Consider the following 18,556-nt stretch of genomic DNA (forward strand, 5'->3'; position numbering starts at 1 on the left):
TTTAGCGTGCACTTTTCCGATTTTTCCTAGTTAGGGCTTCATCTATATCTGCAGCGCCTTTAAAATACCCTTGAAAAAAAATCGAAAGACATTATCAGACATGAAATTTTTCCCTCTTTTAGAATCTGCAATAAAAATTGGGGGTCGCCGTGAAAAAAAACGATTTTTCTCAATATTTTGTTCGTGGTAGCTTTGAGGTTATGTTCAAGGTCACATTCAAGGTCACCGATCGATTTCCCTTCAAAAATACATAAAATACATGGGTCTGTGAATTTTTTCAAATTTTTTCATCATTTTTATCGCTAAGAATCAAATTTTCAAGTTTTTCCCATTTAAAATACACGTAAACTTTAAGCCGCTTGGGGGCCACCTTAAAATCATTTTTTCGAACTCTTTAAACCGGTTTTCTCATTGTCTCATCAAACAGAAGACATCTAGGTGGGGGGAGATACAATATATAATAATCGGGAAATAACGGACACCCTAATGATAACACATTGTTTGGGATATCAGGAATGTACAAAAAAATTTATAGAGCGATTGGGACCTTTTATCACCCTTTTTCAGAATTCCAAAGTTGGCTTTTTTCGCTTTTTTCTATAATTTATCAAAGATCGCAAATATTTCATTAAGATTTAGCTCAGTGTAGAATGACTCAAAAGTAAAAGTGCACAAAAGCTTTTTTGTTGGAAATCGTCCGAATTTTCAGAAAAAATGGGTCCTGAAGCGATCTGAGCACTCTGGAGGCTTTTACAATAGGAATAATCAAGAAAAAGCAAAAAACACAAAATCTAATCAAGTATGATCCGGACTTTCCTTTCCAAAACTGTATAAGAAGCTTCCTCAGCGTGTCAACTGCTCCCTTGTAAGTTTTTATAATGGTTTGAGCCTTGGTTTGCCTTGGAGACACTATTATGGGTCGAAAAACGTGCAAAAAAGGCCCCTAAAGCAGAGCATAACCTTAGATCTTTACATGTTACACATGCTAGGCAAACTCAAACATAAGTACATAAACTTAAAGAGCACAAAATTACCTTTTATTTGGTATATGTAAAAACTCTTCAAGTCCTTCAGAACCGATGATAAAGCTGTTTGAAGTTTCACTGAGAATTAAAGCATTAAATCTGTCATTTTCATAGACCAGTTGACATGATACTTGAATGTTCAGTAAAACTTCAAATAGCTGTATCTTCGGTTCTGAAGGACTTAGAGAGTTTTTACATATACCAAATTAAAGGTAATTTTGTTCTCTAAGACAAAGTTAAGCCGAAAAAATAATTATTAGATATAGAAAAAAAATTTTGACCGGTTGAGTTGACAGAGAATCGGCCTATTACATACTCCGAGGCCCGAAAATAGTAGTATTCCGTTTAGCGCAGCGGCAGGAAAATGCTACTTTCGGGCCGCTGGTATGCAAACATATTTGGACTCTTGATTTTACAAAAAAAATCAGAAATATATAGTTATAGAAAATAAATTTTAAAATGACGTCGATAGATTGTAAGATTGTCCAGTACATACACATACTACCCCGATTAAAATCGACTTTTTGCTTAACTATTGGGGCAAAATAGCTTATTTTCGGGCACTTTTCGAACATTAACCTACCAGTTAATGCTTCGTACCGTAATTTTGATTTATAGGTCTTGAAATTTGCGTTAGGTGTTAGACATATTAATCCTCAATTATAATTTATAAAATTTATTAACTTTCAGTGCACAAATATGAAAAAAAAACGAATTATGGAAGTGTCCGTTAAGGAGATCTGTACCCCATAGAATTGAAAAATTTGTTTAATTTATATCTTTTTTTCTAAATCGAATATCGAAAAACGGCTCTGTGAGATCATTCATTTTGTTGCTCTGAATAGCTGGTAAAAATTTTAGCTAATTCCACCGACCAGATTTTTCGGAAAACGTGCTTGAAATTTTCACACGTTTCCCCGGCTTGAAATTTTCAAACACGTTTTCCGAAAAATTTGGTCGGTGGAATTAGCTAAAATTTTTACCAGCTATTCAGAGCAACAAAATGAATGATCTCACAGAGCCGTTTTTCAATATTCGATTTAGAAAAAAAGATATAAATTAAACAAATTTTTCGACTCTGTGGGGTACACATCTCTTTAACTACAGAAGTGAACATTTCAACTTATGTCTAGTTTTTTGACACTAGGTAGTCTGAAAAACTTTACTTTCAACGTTTTCAAAATAACAAAGTTGGAAAATAAATTTTTATGATAACAAACAATACATATACTAAATTATGTTTTTTTACGATACAAGTGCCATAAGTAACACTTTTTGGCACGGCATAGTTTAGGGCCCAAGCGAAGCTATAAAATACATTTTTGTGTGTTTGATTTTCGACTTTTCCCAAATCACAATTTTAAGAATATTTAAACTTTTCAAAAGAATCAGTCAAACTTTACAATTTTTCTTATCGAATTGTGTATTTTTAACGTGGCTAAAGTAAATAATCAAGCTGTATAAATGCATAATAGGTAAAAGTTTTCCGAAAACTAGCTTACCCTATAATATTATTTATCAATCTAATAAATCCGAAAAAAATTCTTTGCTGCCTTCTCCATTGCATGTTCATTCAATGATTGGTTTTTAATGTCAATCACGCGTTCGCGATAAGCAATGGAAGCTATTTGTTTTCAGATAAGATTCATTATCGACATGCAAATGATCGTTTTCACGATGGGCTCTGACTCCGTGTGGCATGCATAAATCAAAGCCGATCGATAGATCAACACGCTTCATATGATCACGAGTAAACTTATCGCGTTTTAACTATAGAAATAATGTCGATAGAAACATGTATTTGAAACTTATTGGAACGGAACTTGTTAAAAAGACCAAGAGCGGCCACGAGAAAAAATAAAAGATAAATATATTCATAAATATAGATACATTTGCAGGTCCATATAGTTGTTCTACTAATAGCAATTTCAAAATAGTTGTATACAAGTCAACTGGGATTAGCGATCGCTGCTCCCTAAAAGACGGTAGCTTTTTGCACCCGCGTGCAAACCTCAACCAGTATTGTTGTAAAAACATACAGACGTACAAATAGCGTTATGAGTAAATTGTTAAGCCGCGCGGGAGCGACTTCTTCATCGCCTCTATCATATCAGCGTTCGTCACGAGTCAACGAGTCTCGACGTGTCTGCAGTCTTACAGCACTCGAAATTTAATCGTATCAGGCTGCGGGCAGTTTCAGCGTTCAGCAGCTTCAGCGCCAGCGGGCGTGAACAAAAACACCAGTGCTGACTGCTCACTGCTCTTCGATTAGTATTATATATTATTTCGACTCGTCGCCCAATGGTGGCTGCAGTGTTGTGCCGTGAACTGCAATTTCAGAGCAACAGTAGTATATAGTTTAGTGCACGAGTTATACGAGGAATCTTCAATTGACAACGACGACGACGACAACGACGACGACTTTCCATCGATACAAAAACTTGCATCTTCTTTTACTATATATAGTCATTTGTGTTGCTAGCCGGCTAGCACTTGAAAACGATGGCTGTAGCTACTAGGGCTCTGTCCAAACTCACTTCAGGTCTGTCAATCTTATAAATTCGTTTGCATACATGTCTTTCCTTATTTGTACTTCAATCTATATCTTATTGTAATATATGTAACAGGCCATATGCAAAAATCACATCTTTTCCCATACTCTGTAGCCATTTCTTTGCATAACCTTGTACTCCGACGTTTCACCTTCAACTAGGTCATTTGAACTAATTTTTTTTTATCAATTATTATGTAAGATAATGAATTGTTATCACAAGTATTTTGTGAATGGTCCAGTATATCAAAGCTTTTTGTTAGCATCATTTTTGTACTATCACTTATTAGTATTTCTAATGTTGCATTGCAAAACTTTTTCTAAACTTGTTATAAGAGTCATTATGATAACTTGATTAATGATAATAAATAATCCTTTGATATTTGATCATCATTCAAACTATTTATTATTTGACGTCTTACCCTTGTACATCAAAGTTATTAGTATTTTGTCCCTAGCCCCCTTGGATTCAACTCAACTTGAGAACCTTGATCTCAAATTTTAGCCAAGTAAACTACTTCATTCTTTCAGATTGTCTGTAGAAGTAGCCTGCAAGTAGTTTTTTGTCTTTTTTTTTGTAGTTGTTATGTCTACAATTTTATCTATAAAACTTCATGGCTTAACCTTCAGCTATTTTCAGCATTGAACATTACTAATATTGGTAGGGGAGATATTAAAAATGCTAAGTGTGCTAATGAAGGTCACCACTTTTTTGTTTTAGTTGGGAGTCGTGGCAGTTTGCTGCGTTCGCAGATAAGATTCAATTATACAGAAACCAGAAAAAATCTGAAAATCAATTCTGAAACTAAAGTTATTTGCCAAGGATTTACTGGTAAACAAGGAACTTTTCATTGTCAGCAAGCTTTAGATTATGGCACTAAAATAGTGGGTGGTGTCAATCCAAAAAAACCTGGAACAGAGCATCTAGGCAAACCTGTTTTTAAAAATGTTCAAGAAGTGAGTATAATAAATAATACCAATAATTATACAAAATTATTTATCTAATCTTAAGCTTATTTTCTTACACCAATAATAAAATTTATTTAGTAAGTTGATGTAATTTAAAAAAATATTAAAGAATAATTCATATAATCTTTGATTTTTGAAGTACGCATTATATACGCATAAAAAAAGTATGATCCATTATTAAAAACCAAGATTCAGTAGAAAACTTACTATTATATACTTCATTATTTTTGTTAGGCAAAAGCAGCAACTGGAGCTACTGCCTCGGTTATTTATGTACCACCACCCGCTGCGGCTGCAGCAATTATGGAGGCTATGGATGCTGAAATGCCATTGATTGTTTGTATCACAGAAGGTGTACCTCAACATGACATGGTAAAAGTTAAGCGACGTTTATTAGAACAAAACAAATCTCGACTTATTGGACCTAATTGTCCAGGAATTATTGCTCCAGAACAAGTAAGTTATAATAAAGTTATAAAATAGCTGAAAAAACTTTATAAAATGATTATTTATTTCAGTGTAAAATTGGTATTATGCCAGGACATATTCATCAAAAAGGCAAAATTGGCATTGTTTCCAGATCTGGAACTTTAACTTATGAAGCTGTGAATCAAACAACATTGGTAATATATCATGAAAAATACTTCTTTTCTTTATACTTATATAATTTTGATAATTACATAATTTTTAGACTGGCTTGGGACAAACACTATGTGTTGGTATTGGAGGTGATCCATTCAATGGTACTGATTTTATTGACTGCCTAGAAATATTTTTGCAAGATCCTTGCTGTGAGGGTATAATCATGATTGGTGAGATTGGAGGAAGTGCAGAAGAAAGTGCAGCTGAATATCTAACTCAACATAATACAGTTAGTAACTTTAATACAGTTTTTTTAATGTGAAATCTATAAAATTGTTTTAAATCAATTATTCAATTTGAAATGTTAGGGATCTAATGCAAAACCAGTAGTATCATTTATTGCTGGCATCACAGCTCCTCCAGGTAGACGGATGGGACATGCTGGAGCTATAATTTCTGGAGGAAAAGGCGGAGCTCAGGACAAAATTAATGCTCTAGAAAAGGTAAGGCATTAATAGCATACTCTTAATGTTTAGTCAAGTGAAATTAGCTCTATGTTAATGTGTTTGTAAAATTCTTAGGCTGGTGTTATTGTTACAAGAAGTCCTGCTCAAATGGGAAATACACTTTTGAAAGAGATGACTCGTCGTGGTCTTGTTTGAATAAAGATTTATTGTTAACTCTCTGCTTTTTTCAAAAAGCCACAGTAATTTATCTCAGTGTCCATGTATACTCATCAAATTATTCAGAAAATATTGTTATCTGAGAAATTGTCATTTGAAATATTAATTATTATTATAACAATATTAAATAATGCAGGGAAGTGAAACTATTGTAAGTATTATTGTATCTTGTAAGAAGTCATGGTTGTTACTTTATAAAATATACAATCAACTGGCTTCCACTGTTGAAGTTGAAAGCAAGCACTCCATTTCATTTTTACAAATGTACAGTACTCAATTTAATGAAATTGTTTAAAAGAATATATGTTATTCATAGTTCAATTATGAAATAATTTACTGCGTTTGCACATAAAGCTTCTTATGAGACTTGACTGCAAAGTCTGTTTAAAATAATTTGATGTTGAATCTAATAAGTCAGAAAAGCTATCTGCATATAATGTATGCGATTTTACTGTAAATTATGGCGAATAAAAAGTTATATTTATTGAACTGAACATGGATTTGTGTATACTTAATTTTCGTAAATTTATAGAATGATAAAATAATGTATTAAAAAGTTTTAGCTTTAATCTAGTATTTTCAATGCATAGAATGAAAAATTACAATATATATTCATTTGAGACTAAGAAAATCCCATTAATTTATTTACAACATTTGCTATGGCATGACTTTTATCCCCGGGAAAAGTTTTCAATTCTGATAATTTCATTTTTATTATTAGTTCCAATAAATTTTTGCAAGTTGAGTAGTACAAATAACCATCATTACAAAGCTGTTTTGCAAGTTCTACTTGGTGATTATTCATTAACAAGTTATTAGTGACAACAATTAATGGTTTTTTCAAGTCTAAAGCTTCTAAGCAGCTTCCTGCTCCAGCATGACTAATAATTAAATCAGCAGATTTCATTGTTTCACATAAAGAAGGTTTTAAAGAGAATGCTTCAATGTAAGAAAATCCACACCTTGGAGAACAATTAGGAACAAACTGACTTTCTCCAATTTGCATGATTAAACTTTTATATCCTCTTGCATTCAGTTGCTATAAAAAGCAATAAAAAAATAAAGTAAATTTCAATAGACAAATTAGTAAATGATGATAATAAAAAATTTACTGACGTGTAAAATTTCATCTGAAGTAACTGTAATAATAAGATCATCAAATGTTGTTGTTCCAACAGTTACGAATACTATTTTGTTTTCCATTTTCTGAAAAAAAATATACACAATGCTTCCTTATAGATGTAGATATTCGTTTTTTCACATGCATGAAATTTCATGAATTTTGAACGAAAACAAAATGGAACAATTATTACAATTTTTGTTCAGAAGCAGAATTATTTTTCACGAAATAGTTCATTCCCTCCATGTAAATGCAAAACGATTTTAAATGATTATAATAGCTGTTTATCATAAGTATGCAAGATTTTTAATTATAAAACAAATCGAATGAACAATCACATAGAAAGTAAGTGAGATCGATACTATAAAGCGTTAGATATTAATAATTATAGGTATATCAAATTATGAATAGTCAACAATTATAAACTAGCAGACGAAAAACTGCTGTCACACAGGTCACGCTGGGGACTAGTTGCAGTTGGCAAACGAGTTTCAAGTACCAACCTGAGTATATGTTTACGTGCAGAATGCAGATTGCCGCATACAAAACGAGTATCCTATTTCAATGAGTCATAAAAGCTACAGTACACTTGCAAACTTTCTTTGCCGAATGACAACGAAGGACTGCTGTGGGTATGGGTAAAGCAGCAATATATATCTGGTATGAATATGTAGTAGGGTGTGCGATATATATCCACTACCTACAGCGCCGCGGCGTCCGGCATGGGTATCCGGCAATATTAGAGTCTTCACTCGAGCAGCCGAGATTGTAGCGTCTCGCGAAATCTTTAGTGGCCAGCCCACTCGTCGGTTAAAATTTCAAGATTATAAAAAGGGTCTAAATAAAATTTTGCCGCGAGAAGAATTAAATAAATAGTTTAATTTGTCTACAGATTGAGCTAATTGGCATTGCAGTAGATATACTTGATAGCTTAATTTTACATTGAAGGTCTACGCCATCATCGACTTGTATTCGTATATATTGAAATTTAAAGTTTACGAAAAAAAGCCAAATCACCACGAGAGAATTGAGACGGGTCAAAACAAGTCCAGCTTGTTGCAGTGGCTGCAATCTCTTTTTGCTGCAAATTATTCATCGAATTCCTACAGCGCTATGACTCCTGTTCGTTACACACGAAATCTCTTCCTTCGGGGAGTCAGCGTTGTTTACTTGTTTGCCTTCCTCAGTTTCTACGTTCAGATTCCAGGTAAGATAGATACAATACGACAGATCAAATTGTTGTGCTTAGAAATGATAAATCGGGCGGGCGATCAGTTGCACTTGCGATAGACTTACAGTCCTTAGTATTTTTCGCCGCAGTTGACGGCTCTTATTCATTCAAACCAAAGTGAAGCAAACTTTTCATTGATTCGGGATCGATATTTGTTTTAATTAAGATTCATGTTTCTTTTTTTTGTTACTAAATAACGAATCGATACATATCTTAAATTACACTCTTATGCAATTAAAACTTATCATCTCATTTTTAGTGATGAGCTCATAGTCATTCAACTAAATTATTTTATATCTATGCATCCCTAAACATAATTTATTAAGGTTTTATTCGTTTTATTTAGTTCCCTCTTTTTATGACTGCGTCGTTTTATATTGCTCAAGTACAATTTAAAAAAAAAGTTATATTTATGCCGAGATCAAATTACCAAAGTAATCATTGATCAAAAAAATGCATTCCAGTCTCACCTATAAATATCAAACCTCGAAATAGTAACACATGATACGTATGTAGCAAATCAATCAATTCGATTTTTACACCGCGGGATTATGACATTGTAAAAAGTATAATATTACTATTAATGTCTCAAGTAAATAATCTAACTCTTATTGATTAAATTTACATAAATTGATTATTATTGCGATTACACATACAATTTTTTGGTCACAGAATACGCTATTTACGCCGAATAGCGTTTTTCTCGATGCTCGTGAAAGAAATGCATAATTTTTTTTTATTTCTATTTCGTAATAACTATATTTTTTAAATTATTCGATCGTTGTTGCAACATAATTTGTTTGTATCGCAATAGACGCAGTAATAAGAGATCTTGTTTAATACGCTTGGACAATCATAAACAGATAAGACATAATTGAGTGAAATATATGAAACCAAGTAAAAATGTATATAATATTACATCATAATTGACTTCAAATTTTGAATTTTTTTTATAATTAGGAAGGTGTAGTGCATAATATGCACTTTGTATACCCCCAGGTTTCCCTTGCCCCACAGATCCTTGGGTCTGAAAAAAAAATTTATATTATATATTCTCTACTATAATTTTTCAATGTAAAGTATATATTCTTTACAGGACTTTATGGTGACAATGGGCTATTACCAGCAAGAATTCAACTTGACCTTACAAACCAAGCACCATTACTAAAGAAACTTCAAGAGCAACCAAATATTTTGTGGTTTGCCTCATATTTAGGTTTGAATGTGGAATATATGCTAGATTTAGTTACATTACTTGGGATATCATTTTCATTTCTTGGGTAAAAATTAATTTTTTTCTTAAATTAATGTACTTCAAGTAGTGTCAATTCATTTTTAATTTTATTTTTTCAGACTAGTGTCTCAAAAATTATGTACTGCACCTGTATTTTTCCTATTGTGGTCTTTTTATTATTCAATATACCAAATAGGAAAAACATTCATGTGGTTTCAATGGTAAGTAATTTCATTAGATATTTCGATTTTGCTTGGTATTAATCCCAACACAATTTATTTTTAAAAATTTTTATAGGTTTATGCATAATTTATACAATTAATTTCATTTGCCTCATTAAATTATATTATTTTTATTTATTCATAATACAGGGATTTACTCCTACTTGAAACAGGAATTTTATCAATTATAATTGCTCCTATCCGGTATAACAGTCGTTCAAGGAAAAGTGCTGCAAGCGATTCATTAAGATTTTGGACTATCAGATGGCTCTTATTTCGTCTTATATTTACAACTGGTATCATTAAGCTCATTTCTGGATGTCCACTATGGTGGAGTTTAGATGGTATGTATCTAGATTTTGAAAATATAAATTATATTATAATCAACATTAATGGTTATTAAGTAATAAAGCAATAGCATAGTTTTTCACTTTTGTTAAAAACTTATTTTTCAGCTCTAAAAGTATATTTTCAGTCACAAGTCCTTCCTACACCATTAGCATGGAATGCTTATCATTTACCAACTTGGTACTTACGATTCATCAATGTATTTACAAATATTCATGAAATAGTGATACCTTTTCTTTTCTTTATCCCTATAAGAATGATTCGAACAATTGCATGTATTCTATTGGTTAGTACTATTGGTAAATGTTTTGTTTAAATATAAAACTTATGGTGTAAAATTTAATGACTTAGTTTTTGTTTCAAATTTACAGGTTCATCTACAAATCCATATACTTTGCACTGGGAATTATAATTTCTATAATTTATTGACAATAATCTTATGTTTATCATTATTAAATGACCAGTTTTTTTATCGAAAAAAATTCAAAAATGAAAATTCTGAAATGTCTAGATATTTCTCCATATTTACTTGTATAGCCATTTGCGCAGCAATTATATATGGTACTGTTGTCTTCTATAATCTCAAGTTCACTAATGAAATGACAATTTCTTCTAAAATTGGTAAAATAATTTGAGTTTAAGCATTATCATCAAATTATAAATTTGTTATCAAATATTACAAACTTTTACTGTTTCACAGGTTTCACAAGAGATCAATTTGATCATGTTCTTGCGCGAGCTATTCCAATTTCTGTTTACATAGCTGTGGTATCTCTAGGTTTCACAGTAGCTAAGTCAATTACTCAATCAATTGTTGAATCCAAAGGATTAAAGAAAAAATTTACATCAACATTGACAACACTAATTTATGCAATAATTGTTACATTTTGGTTTACTCTTAGCATTGTGGGTTTTATCAGTGTATTTTGTAAATGACTTCATGATACAATCTTAGTATACAATGAATTGCTTCTTCTAGGTTCCTTATATACAATCAGTAAATCCAAAATTAAGTTCTAATCTTCCTACAGAACTAAAAAAAATTCATGCTAAACTTGACAGTTTTCATTTAGTAAATAGTTATGGCTTATTCAAAAAAATGACTGGAGCTACAGGTAGACCTGAACTTATTATTGAAGGCAGCAATGATATAAGTGGACCATGGAAAGAGTATCATTTCTTATACAAACCAGGAAATGTTAATAATTCTCTTCCGTTTGTAGGTAAGTTTGCAAAATCAATCAAGCATTTTTTAATAATTTTTATTTGCATTATAATTAAATCAATACTCTTAGCGCCGCATCAACCTCGTCTTGATTGGCAAATGTGGTTTGCAACAATGGGATCATATCATCAAAATCCTTGGTTAATGTCTTTGGCCTATCGTATCTTGAATGGACAACCTGAAGTTTTAGCTCTGATGAATGAGAATCAAAATCCTTTTCGTCAGCATCCACCAAAGTACCTTAGAGCTTACCTTTATAACTATACATACACTGTACCATTAAAAGGGTAATTTTTTAGTTAAATTTATTGTAGCTTAAATGAATTTCTAATAGTTTTTATTTTAATTTGTATATTATAAAATTTTATTACAGAAAAAAATTGAATTCCTGGTGGGTGAGAGAAAGAAAAAATGAGTACTTGCCGATTTTCAGTCGAGATCATCCACCTTTGATTGAATATTTAACGAACATGAAAGTAATAATATCAAGTAATAATCATCCTAAAGTAACAAATAAAACTCTCAAGATAGCTTTGGATCTAATAAGATCTCTTGTGAATAAAGTTGAACCACCCCTCCTATTGTGGGGCTTTTTCACTGCAGGATGTGCAATAGTAATGACTGGTTAATCATCATCTTCTAAAATTTTACCAAATCGTGGGTAAAAACTGATCTGTCATCAAAAGTGCAAAAAACTTTTTGATGAATTGACATAACTCTCTGTATGTGTATGTCAACTGTTATAAGCTCAACTGTCTAATTTGAAACTAAACAAATAATTGTGTTTTGTGTTCTAAGCTTGAAAATAAATTATATTACTTTTAATTTCTAAAATGTAAAGAATAGTTTTAATTGTGTGATGGTGTGGTTCTTTTTCAAGTTAGATACTAATTTTTACATTATCATTTTGTCCTCAAGATTTTTATGAATTCACCTAAACTTATAAAATGTGATCAAAGTTTGTAGAACATAATAAAATAGAAAATTTGTGAACTGTAAAGTTTATACACAACAAATTCTTTACAATGAATGAGTTTAGGTGAGAATTAAATTTTTAAATACGTTCACTAAAATGTTTCTATGATATCAAATAATTTATTATAAAATTTTTCATTTTTTTCCCGGCTTCAGTATTCCCACAAGTTCATAAATTTTATTTTTTAGTATTTGTCCAAGAATTTGAGATACTATGATCATGGAAAAGCTAATAAAAACCCGCCAAAGTATTTTTATGTATCTTCTGATTCACAAAGGATTATTATCTTGCATTCTCATTCATTGGATTTCAGCTAAATTTTATTTTGTACTTAATATTTAATGAACCTCTTAAAAAATAATTCTTTCAAATTGTATTGATAGTATTGGTATCTTTGAAATAAATTAATTATAATCAAACAACTAAAAAAAAAAATAAAATTCATTTTTGATTTGATCATTTTATTTTTCAAATGCATGCAATTTAAAGTAGCAACCTTCAGTTAAAAAAACTTTTTTATTCTAAAAAATTAAAAATCATGAACTATTTGACTATGATGAATACAGCTGAAGTTCATTTTTTATGCTAATAACAAAAATAAACGATATTTAATTTAAATATTTAATCTCAATTGAATCCTAATTTGATGTAAATTTAATTTAAATCTTGATAAGATTTTTAAAATCATTATCAGTCTTAAATTGAAATTGATTTTGAATTTACAACTTAGAACACTTTTTTTTCACATTTTTTTTCTTAAATTTCTCAATAATTGGTAAAAATGCACTTTCATCTATGATATCTGGGGGTAAAATTCTTGATAAACCAATAGGGATACCAAATAATTGTTGATAACGTTTTTTTAACAGTATCAAAGCATTACGACCATTAGATGTCAATTTATGGTTTGGATGATTCAAACTCATTTCAGTTGGAAAATTTTCCGAAGACACTAATAGTTCTTGATACGCTTGAAGTGCAGTTCTATTGGGCCTTATGAGTTTAAGAGGTTCTTTCTCAGTCACAAACACTTCATGAGGATCTTCACATTCTGTGATAGGTACCATTTTGTGTTGTTTCCAACTGTATTTCATTACAGTTTCTGAATTGGTTTCAAAATTTTTCTAAAAATTAATATCATTTTTTATCAGTAAATTACAATGAAAATTTTCTAAATTATAATGTATAAGTAGGTTGATAAAAGAGTAAAACTTACAAATTGCGCTAATTTTGGCAAAGATTGTTCAGGAGACCAGCTCTTCAATTCTTCAAATCCACCTGTTTTAGTGGTAACCATATTTTTGAATTTTTCAAACTGAATAATATCTTCTGCAAGGAATTCAGATATATTTTTATCATCTTCTATTTCCATTGGTAATTCTACCTGATATTTGTTTGAATCATTTAAATAATCCAAAGAATTTGATTTCTTAGCTTTTTTAACTTTAGAAACACAATGTCCAAATGGTAAAGGTGGTATAAAACGCTCGTGATCAAGTAATAATTTTCTTGGACCAAACATTTTTAGTCTTAATTTCTCTACTTCTTCAGAAATGCTTATCTTTTTAATTTCTAAATATTCTTGCAAAGATAAAAATAATGATCTATGTTCTTTATCCAATTCTATTCCCTCGTTAATATATTCAGGTATTTGCATGTGTACATTCAACTTTGTCAAAACATCATGAAACTTACGAACGTTCATATTCAGTTTTTCAGATTTATTCGATTTTTCATTTATTCTGGAATTAGTCTCTTTCCGGAAGTAGTTTACTAGCTGATCATCAATTTTCATATGATTCATACAAATATCAGTATTTTCACGCAACCATGGTGTTTTGGAATTGTAAATTATATATGTTGGCATAGGAGTATCCTTTTCTACAGTTTTAGGATTCAAATTTCCTTTAACACGTTGAAGGCTCAAATGATGTAACCTTAATTGAGCTCTGCTGGCTGTTGGAAATTCTTGTTTGATTTTTGCCCAATTTGTTCCATATTTATTGTATAATTCTATTAATTGCTGATCTTCTTGTTTTGTCCAAATTTTTTTTTGACCTTTCTGAATCAATGTCAAATAATGTTCTTTCAATTGAATATTAGTTCTATGAGGCATTACCAAAGCAGATATTTGTGTAAAATTTTTTCCATATTTGTTCACTGCACTTAAAAGTAATTTGTCTTCTTCTGCAGTGTACCTCCCCTTTTTAAGGTAAGGTGCCAAACTATAATTCCATCTAAAATATACCTGAAAAATTATTTTAAACTATTAATTTTAAATCATCAAAATAATAATTTGGGATGAAAAGATTTGAATTACCTGCTGTTTAGTCCAATTGTTCATACAGCTTGCAATGTACCCCCAAGGAATGTAATCTCCCATTTTCAGTTTCTCAACTAATTTTAGTAATATAGTATCATCTCTGGCTGACCATAGCACACCTTTCATCAAATTTTTCCAATTATTTGTATTGTAACGAACAAAACATTGATAACCACTTCTACCAGTATTTAAATTTCTTGCAATTCCATCCCAGTCTTCATTTTCATGTTCATCAACTATTCTGTTAAGATTTTTATCTTCTTGTGCTGTCCATCTTTGTTTATTAATATCTGGATGTAAAAACACATTCCACATAACTTCACATTCTTCAGCATTATGCTTACTTTCTGGCATCATATTACATATTTTCAACCAATCAAATTTCATATTTCCCAAAGATCCAATAGCTTGTTTAACATCTTTTGGTAATTGACTAGTTTTAGTAATTGCACCATTCATATTTTCCATTTCTTGCTTTTTAGATATTTTAAGATTCACTTCATGTTTTATTGATTGCAACAAAATACTTTTATCAGCAGGATTCCATTTGTGTATTCTTTGAAGTTTACCGAGTCTTAATTCACCATTTTTTATTTTTCTTTCGGTATCTTCATTTCTTTGAGGATGAAAATAATTTCGATCCTTAAAATATGGCATACCAGCATTAAAACATATAATTTTATTGTGATAAACATTAGTTTGTTGGTTTGCTATTTGCCCTTCAATTGCATGTAATTTATTCTGACAATCAACAAGCATTTTAGTCATCTTTTGACGGGCAGTAGATATTGATTCGAATAAAACCTTATTCATTTCTAATAAGTCTTGTAAATTATTACAGTTACGATCAAACTGGTATTCATCATTGTCTTTTTCAACTGAATCGACATCCATGTAATCACTTTCATTTTCATATGAATCAATATCCATCATATTTTCATTTTCATTTTTATGAAACTGATGAAAAGTTTTTTGATTGCATTCAGGACTGGAACCTCCTTGAGCAACCAAGGCATCTTCCAATGCTTGAATTTCATCTAATAAACTTTGACTATCTTCAGGTTTGATCATATTTGTAACACAACAAACTTAAAAATACAAACAAATTATCAAAATGATTAAAATTTGATTAAAATAGCAAAATTTTAATTCCTGTTTCAAAATCCATACCATAAGGATTACTCAAAGAATTTTCCAAAGCCGTTCAAATATCACATGAGAATTCAAACTTATCTATATTTTTTAAAATGAAGTATTAATTTATCAAATGTTGTGCAGCAGTTGACATTTCATTGCATATAGATTGTAGCAACAATGAACATCAAGACCTGTTAACCGGCTATACGCAAGATAACTACTGAAGAAAATTGGTCATTCGTACACCATAGCCCAAGCCCGTAGGTGATGGGCTGGGGTGCGTGATTGTGGCGACCTCATTTTATACATTCTCTTTTGTAGTATTTAATTATAAGAAAGTCAGTTTATTTTCGGTGGTCGCCACTAGCAGTTTTAACTCACGTTCCTACATTGGGTGTCGAAGTCATGGCGGGATACTCTCGGGGATTAGCATTATATAGATCCGTAATGTTGATCCTCAAGGGTACGCCGCCATTTGCGTTATACTATTACTATATCTATACATATAAAGTTCAACGCCCAATAATAAAATATGATAAAAACGATCTCAGCGCCAATTTTCATGCACCCGCCCTATATGAATTTCGTACGGCTTGCAAAGTTGCAAGTTGTAAGTTACGTTACATAATTAAAAGTACTACAATTTTATACATATTGTGACAGTGGTAGTACTTATAAAGCGAAATGAGTTATTAATAAATGAATCTATTATGAAAAAATGATTAAATACTTTCAAGAACCGCACAATGAATATTTTAAAAAATGGTAACATTTTTTGATTGTTCAATCGGGTAAACATTGAAAACACCTAGTCGATGTTTCCTATAGGGTAAACTTATTAATGCCCGACCACCGTGAGCTATTATTTGAATAAATCGTGATTAAAATAAAATTATGGTACAATAAACATTTTTTTTTAACTTTTATAAACACCATTTTTTTTAGAGAAAATTTATGTCTGCACATATAAATGATCAAACGCTTCCTTATTACGATCTAAAACTCTATCCTGGTTGAATACTGGGCTATTCGGTAAAATAGGCCATATAGTACTCGACAACCTGCAATAAACTTTAACAATTTCCAGATAAATGTTTTAATTCAAATTTTTAGATTAAGGGATCATTCTGATTTCACTGCTCAAAAATATATGATTTTTGGGAATTTATTGTGAAGGATAAATGATGTTTAGGACTGTAAATCGCTTTGTATTGAATAAAGTAACTCTTGAAGTGTATAAAAAAAAAATTTTTTACGACTTATAGTGCATATCCGAATCTCCGTAAGCGGGATAAAAAAGTGCCCCCGCTGGTTAGCACAATTCTGATTAAAATATTTAACTGAAAAAGAAAAACAACAACCATTTTGTTCGTGAAGGCGCCGTCTATCGTTGCAGTCTCTTAAACAAATTTTCCATTTTAAAATAACAGAATGGCGTCCATTAGAAAAAAAAGAAAAATTTTTTTGAAATTTTTCGCGTTGAAAAAATTGTTAGTTGCGGAGTTTTTTTAATATTAGATCGGCTCCAATGATGGTCACACATGTTAACATAAAGCTGTAAACATTTCAGAAAGATCGGTCCATTATTATTTTCTAAATATTGTCCGCCAATTACAAAAATATTAAGTCAAGGAAAACGCGTTTAACTTTAAATAAGGAAAATTTAGTTTATTCAATTTTTGTAAAGGATTTTTTTTTCTTTTCTTTTGATTACATTTTTTAAAACTCTTAAAAATTAACGCTCAAGGTGTTAAATTTTTTCTTCTTTTGCGTTTTCTGCCGAGTCATGTTTTTGATTACTTGTAATTTTCAGAGGGCACCGATTGAGCTTCAACACCAGGGTCGCGTGAGACGGTCGTCTCAGGCGAGACGATGCGTCACATCAGTTACCCTGATCAGACACTTGGGCACCATTTATTTTTCATTTTAAGTTATTTTTCGTTATTTTCACCATAAAACTATCGAGTAACGAAAATGGAATAAAATAATTTTATGCAATAGTATGACGAAAAACGTCTTTTTTCGCACATTTTTTAGTGCGCAAAAAGCGTTTTTGGACACTCGTGTGCGGTAAAATGTCTCATTTTGGACACGGGTGTGCGGTAAAACGTCTCATTTAAATGAAAGTACTTTTCGTCTACTATTGCATAAAATTTTGTATGCAACACGTGCCCAGCTTTTTGCGCACAGTGTGCGGAAAAAACACCCACTCGTGCCGGCATGGCCGGCACTCGTGTCTTTTTCCGCACACTCGTGCCCAAAAACGCCTTTTGGGCACTTGTTACATAAATAACTATTCCATTGAAAGGTGCCTATGAGCCCTTAAACATGTCAAGACACGTATGTTGATCAATAATCCTTTCAGTTTCCGGAAATAAAATTATGAACAAGTTCTAAGTTCGTATCACTGCGATAGTTTAATAGGGTGGTCGTCAAATAGTTGATCCGCATTTTTCAGCTTCAAAACCTTTTTTAGAAATATTATCAGCTTTTTTAATCAAATTTAATTACTCATTCATAAGCTAACCTTTTTTGCTATCAGAAGGTATTACAATGACAATTACAGGTATATAAGATATAGAACAATTTTTTTAACATTATGCATACTTTTTATAAGTTAATAAATGGATGATTTTTCTCAAATGATTGAGTACGGGCAGGTTTATATTATGTGACAATTATACAAAAATAACAATAGTTGTCAGACACCATAGGCATTTAGAAGAAAAATCAAATTAAATTGCAGTTATTTGAAACTGAAAAAAAAAAAAAAAAATTAAACCGAATAGTGTAATAAACTGAAACGTCTTTGTTTATAGAGTCACAGTTAAATAAAATTAAATAATAGTACAACAATAATTCAAATCTCATAAAATTATATAATACTATAAAAAATATTATGTTGCTTTAATTCCCATCGATGCTTTCAAT

At 30.8% G+C, this 18,556-nt stretch overlaps 4 protein-coding genes across 5 annotated transcripts; 2 read left to right on the top strand and 2 right to left on the bottom strand.

Annotated features, from left to right (window-relative positions):
* Window positions 1–3,125: 3,125 nt before the first annotated feature.
* LOC106650584 (succinate--CoA ligase [ADP/GDP-forming] subunit alpha, mitochondrial) lies at window positions 3,126–6,304 on the top strand. The gene is made up of 7 exons (XM_014368695.2): window positions 3,126–3,567; window positions 4,298–4,533; window positions 4,780–5,001; window positions 5,064–5,168; window positions 5,237–5,416; window positions 5,496–5,630; window positions 5,709–6,304. Exons 1-7 carry the CDS (start codon window positions 3,528–3,530, stop codon window positions 5,787–5,789), a joined length of 999 nt encoding a protein of 332 aa, XP_014224181.1. The 5' UTR covers window positions 3,126–3,527; the 3' UTR covers window positions 5,790–6,304.
* Window positions 6,305–6,402: 98 nt separating this feature from the next.
* On the bottom strand, window positions 6,403–7,608 carry LOC106650593 (UDP-N-acetylglucosamine transferase subunit ALG13 homolog). 2 transcript variants are annotated; one of them, XM_014368707.2, is made up of 3 exons: window positions 7,434–7,608; window positions 6,927–7,016; window positions 6,403–6,849 (listed from the first exon to the last, which is right to left on the bottom strand). In XM_014368707.2, exons 2-3 carry the CDS (start codon window positions 7,011–7,013, stop codon window positions 6,433–6,435), a joined length of 504 nt encoding a protein of 167 aa, XP_014224193.1. In that variant the 5' UTR covers window positions 7,014–7,016; window positions 7,434–7,608; the 3' UTR covers window positions 6,403–6,432. The 2 variants fall into 2 exon arrangements, with proteins under 2 accessions (XP_014224193.1, XP_014224203.1); XM_014368717.1 differs by lacking the exon at window positions 7,434–7,608 and adding an exon at window positions 7,124–7,373.
* An 81-nt stretch (window positions 7,609–7,689) lies between these two features.
* LOC106659397 (lipase maturation factor 2-like) lies at window positions 7,690–12,262 on the top strand. The gene is made up of 10 exons (XM_014381954.2): window positions 7,690–8,137; window positions 9,258–9,441; window positions 9,515–9,616; window positions 9,767–9,960; window positions 10,072–10,250; window positions 10,336–10,585; window positions 10,665–10,870; window positions 10,944–11,187; window positions 11,260–11,476; window positions 11,563–12,262. The coding sequence occupies exons 1-10, from the start codon at window positions 8,044–8,046 to the stop codon at window positions 11,816–11,818; spliced, it is 1,926 nt and encodes a 641-aa protein (XP_014237440.1). The 5' UTR covers window positions 7,690–8,043; the 3' UTR covers window positions 11,819–12,262.
* A 622-nt stretch (window positions 12,263–12,884) lies between these two features.
* On the bottom strand, window positions 12,885–15,829 carry LOC106659778 (snRNA-activating protein complex subunit 4). Its single transcript, XM_023460558.1, has 4 exons — window positions 15,659–15,829; window positions 14,486–15,576; window positions 13,382–14,413; window positions 12,885–13,289 (listed from the first exon to the last, which is right to left on the bottom strand). Exons 2-4 carry the CDS (start codon window positions 15,557–15,559, stop codon window positions 12,885–12,887), a joined length of 2,511 nt encoding a protein of 836 aa, XP_023316326.1. The 5' UTR covers window positions 15,560–15,576; window positions 15,659–15,829.
* Window positions 15,830–18,556: the final 2,727 nt, after the last annotated feature.

This window comes from Trichogramma pretiosum, unplaced genomic scaffold (assembly GCF_000599845.2).
Source record: "Trichogramma pretiosum strain Unisexual culture from Peru unplaced genomic scaffold, Tpre_2.0 scaffold62, whole genome shotgun sequence".
NCBI lineage: Eukaryota > Metazoa > Arthropoda > Insecta > Hymenoptera > Trichogrammatidae > Trichogramma > Trichogramma pretiosum.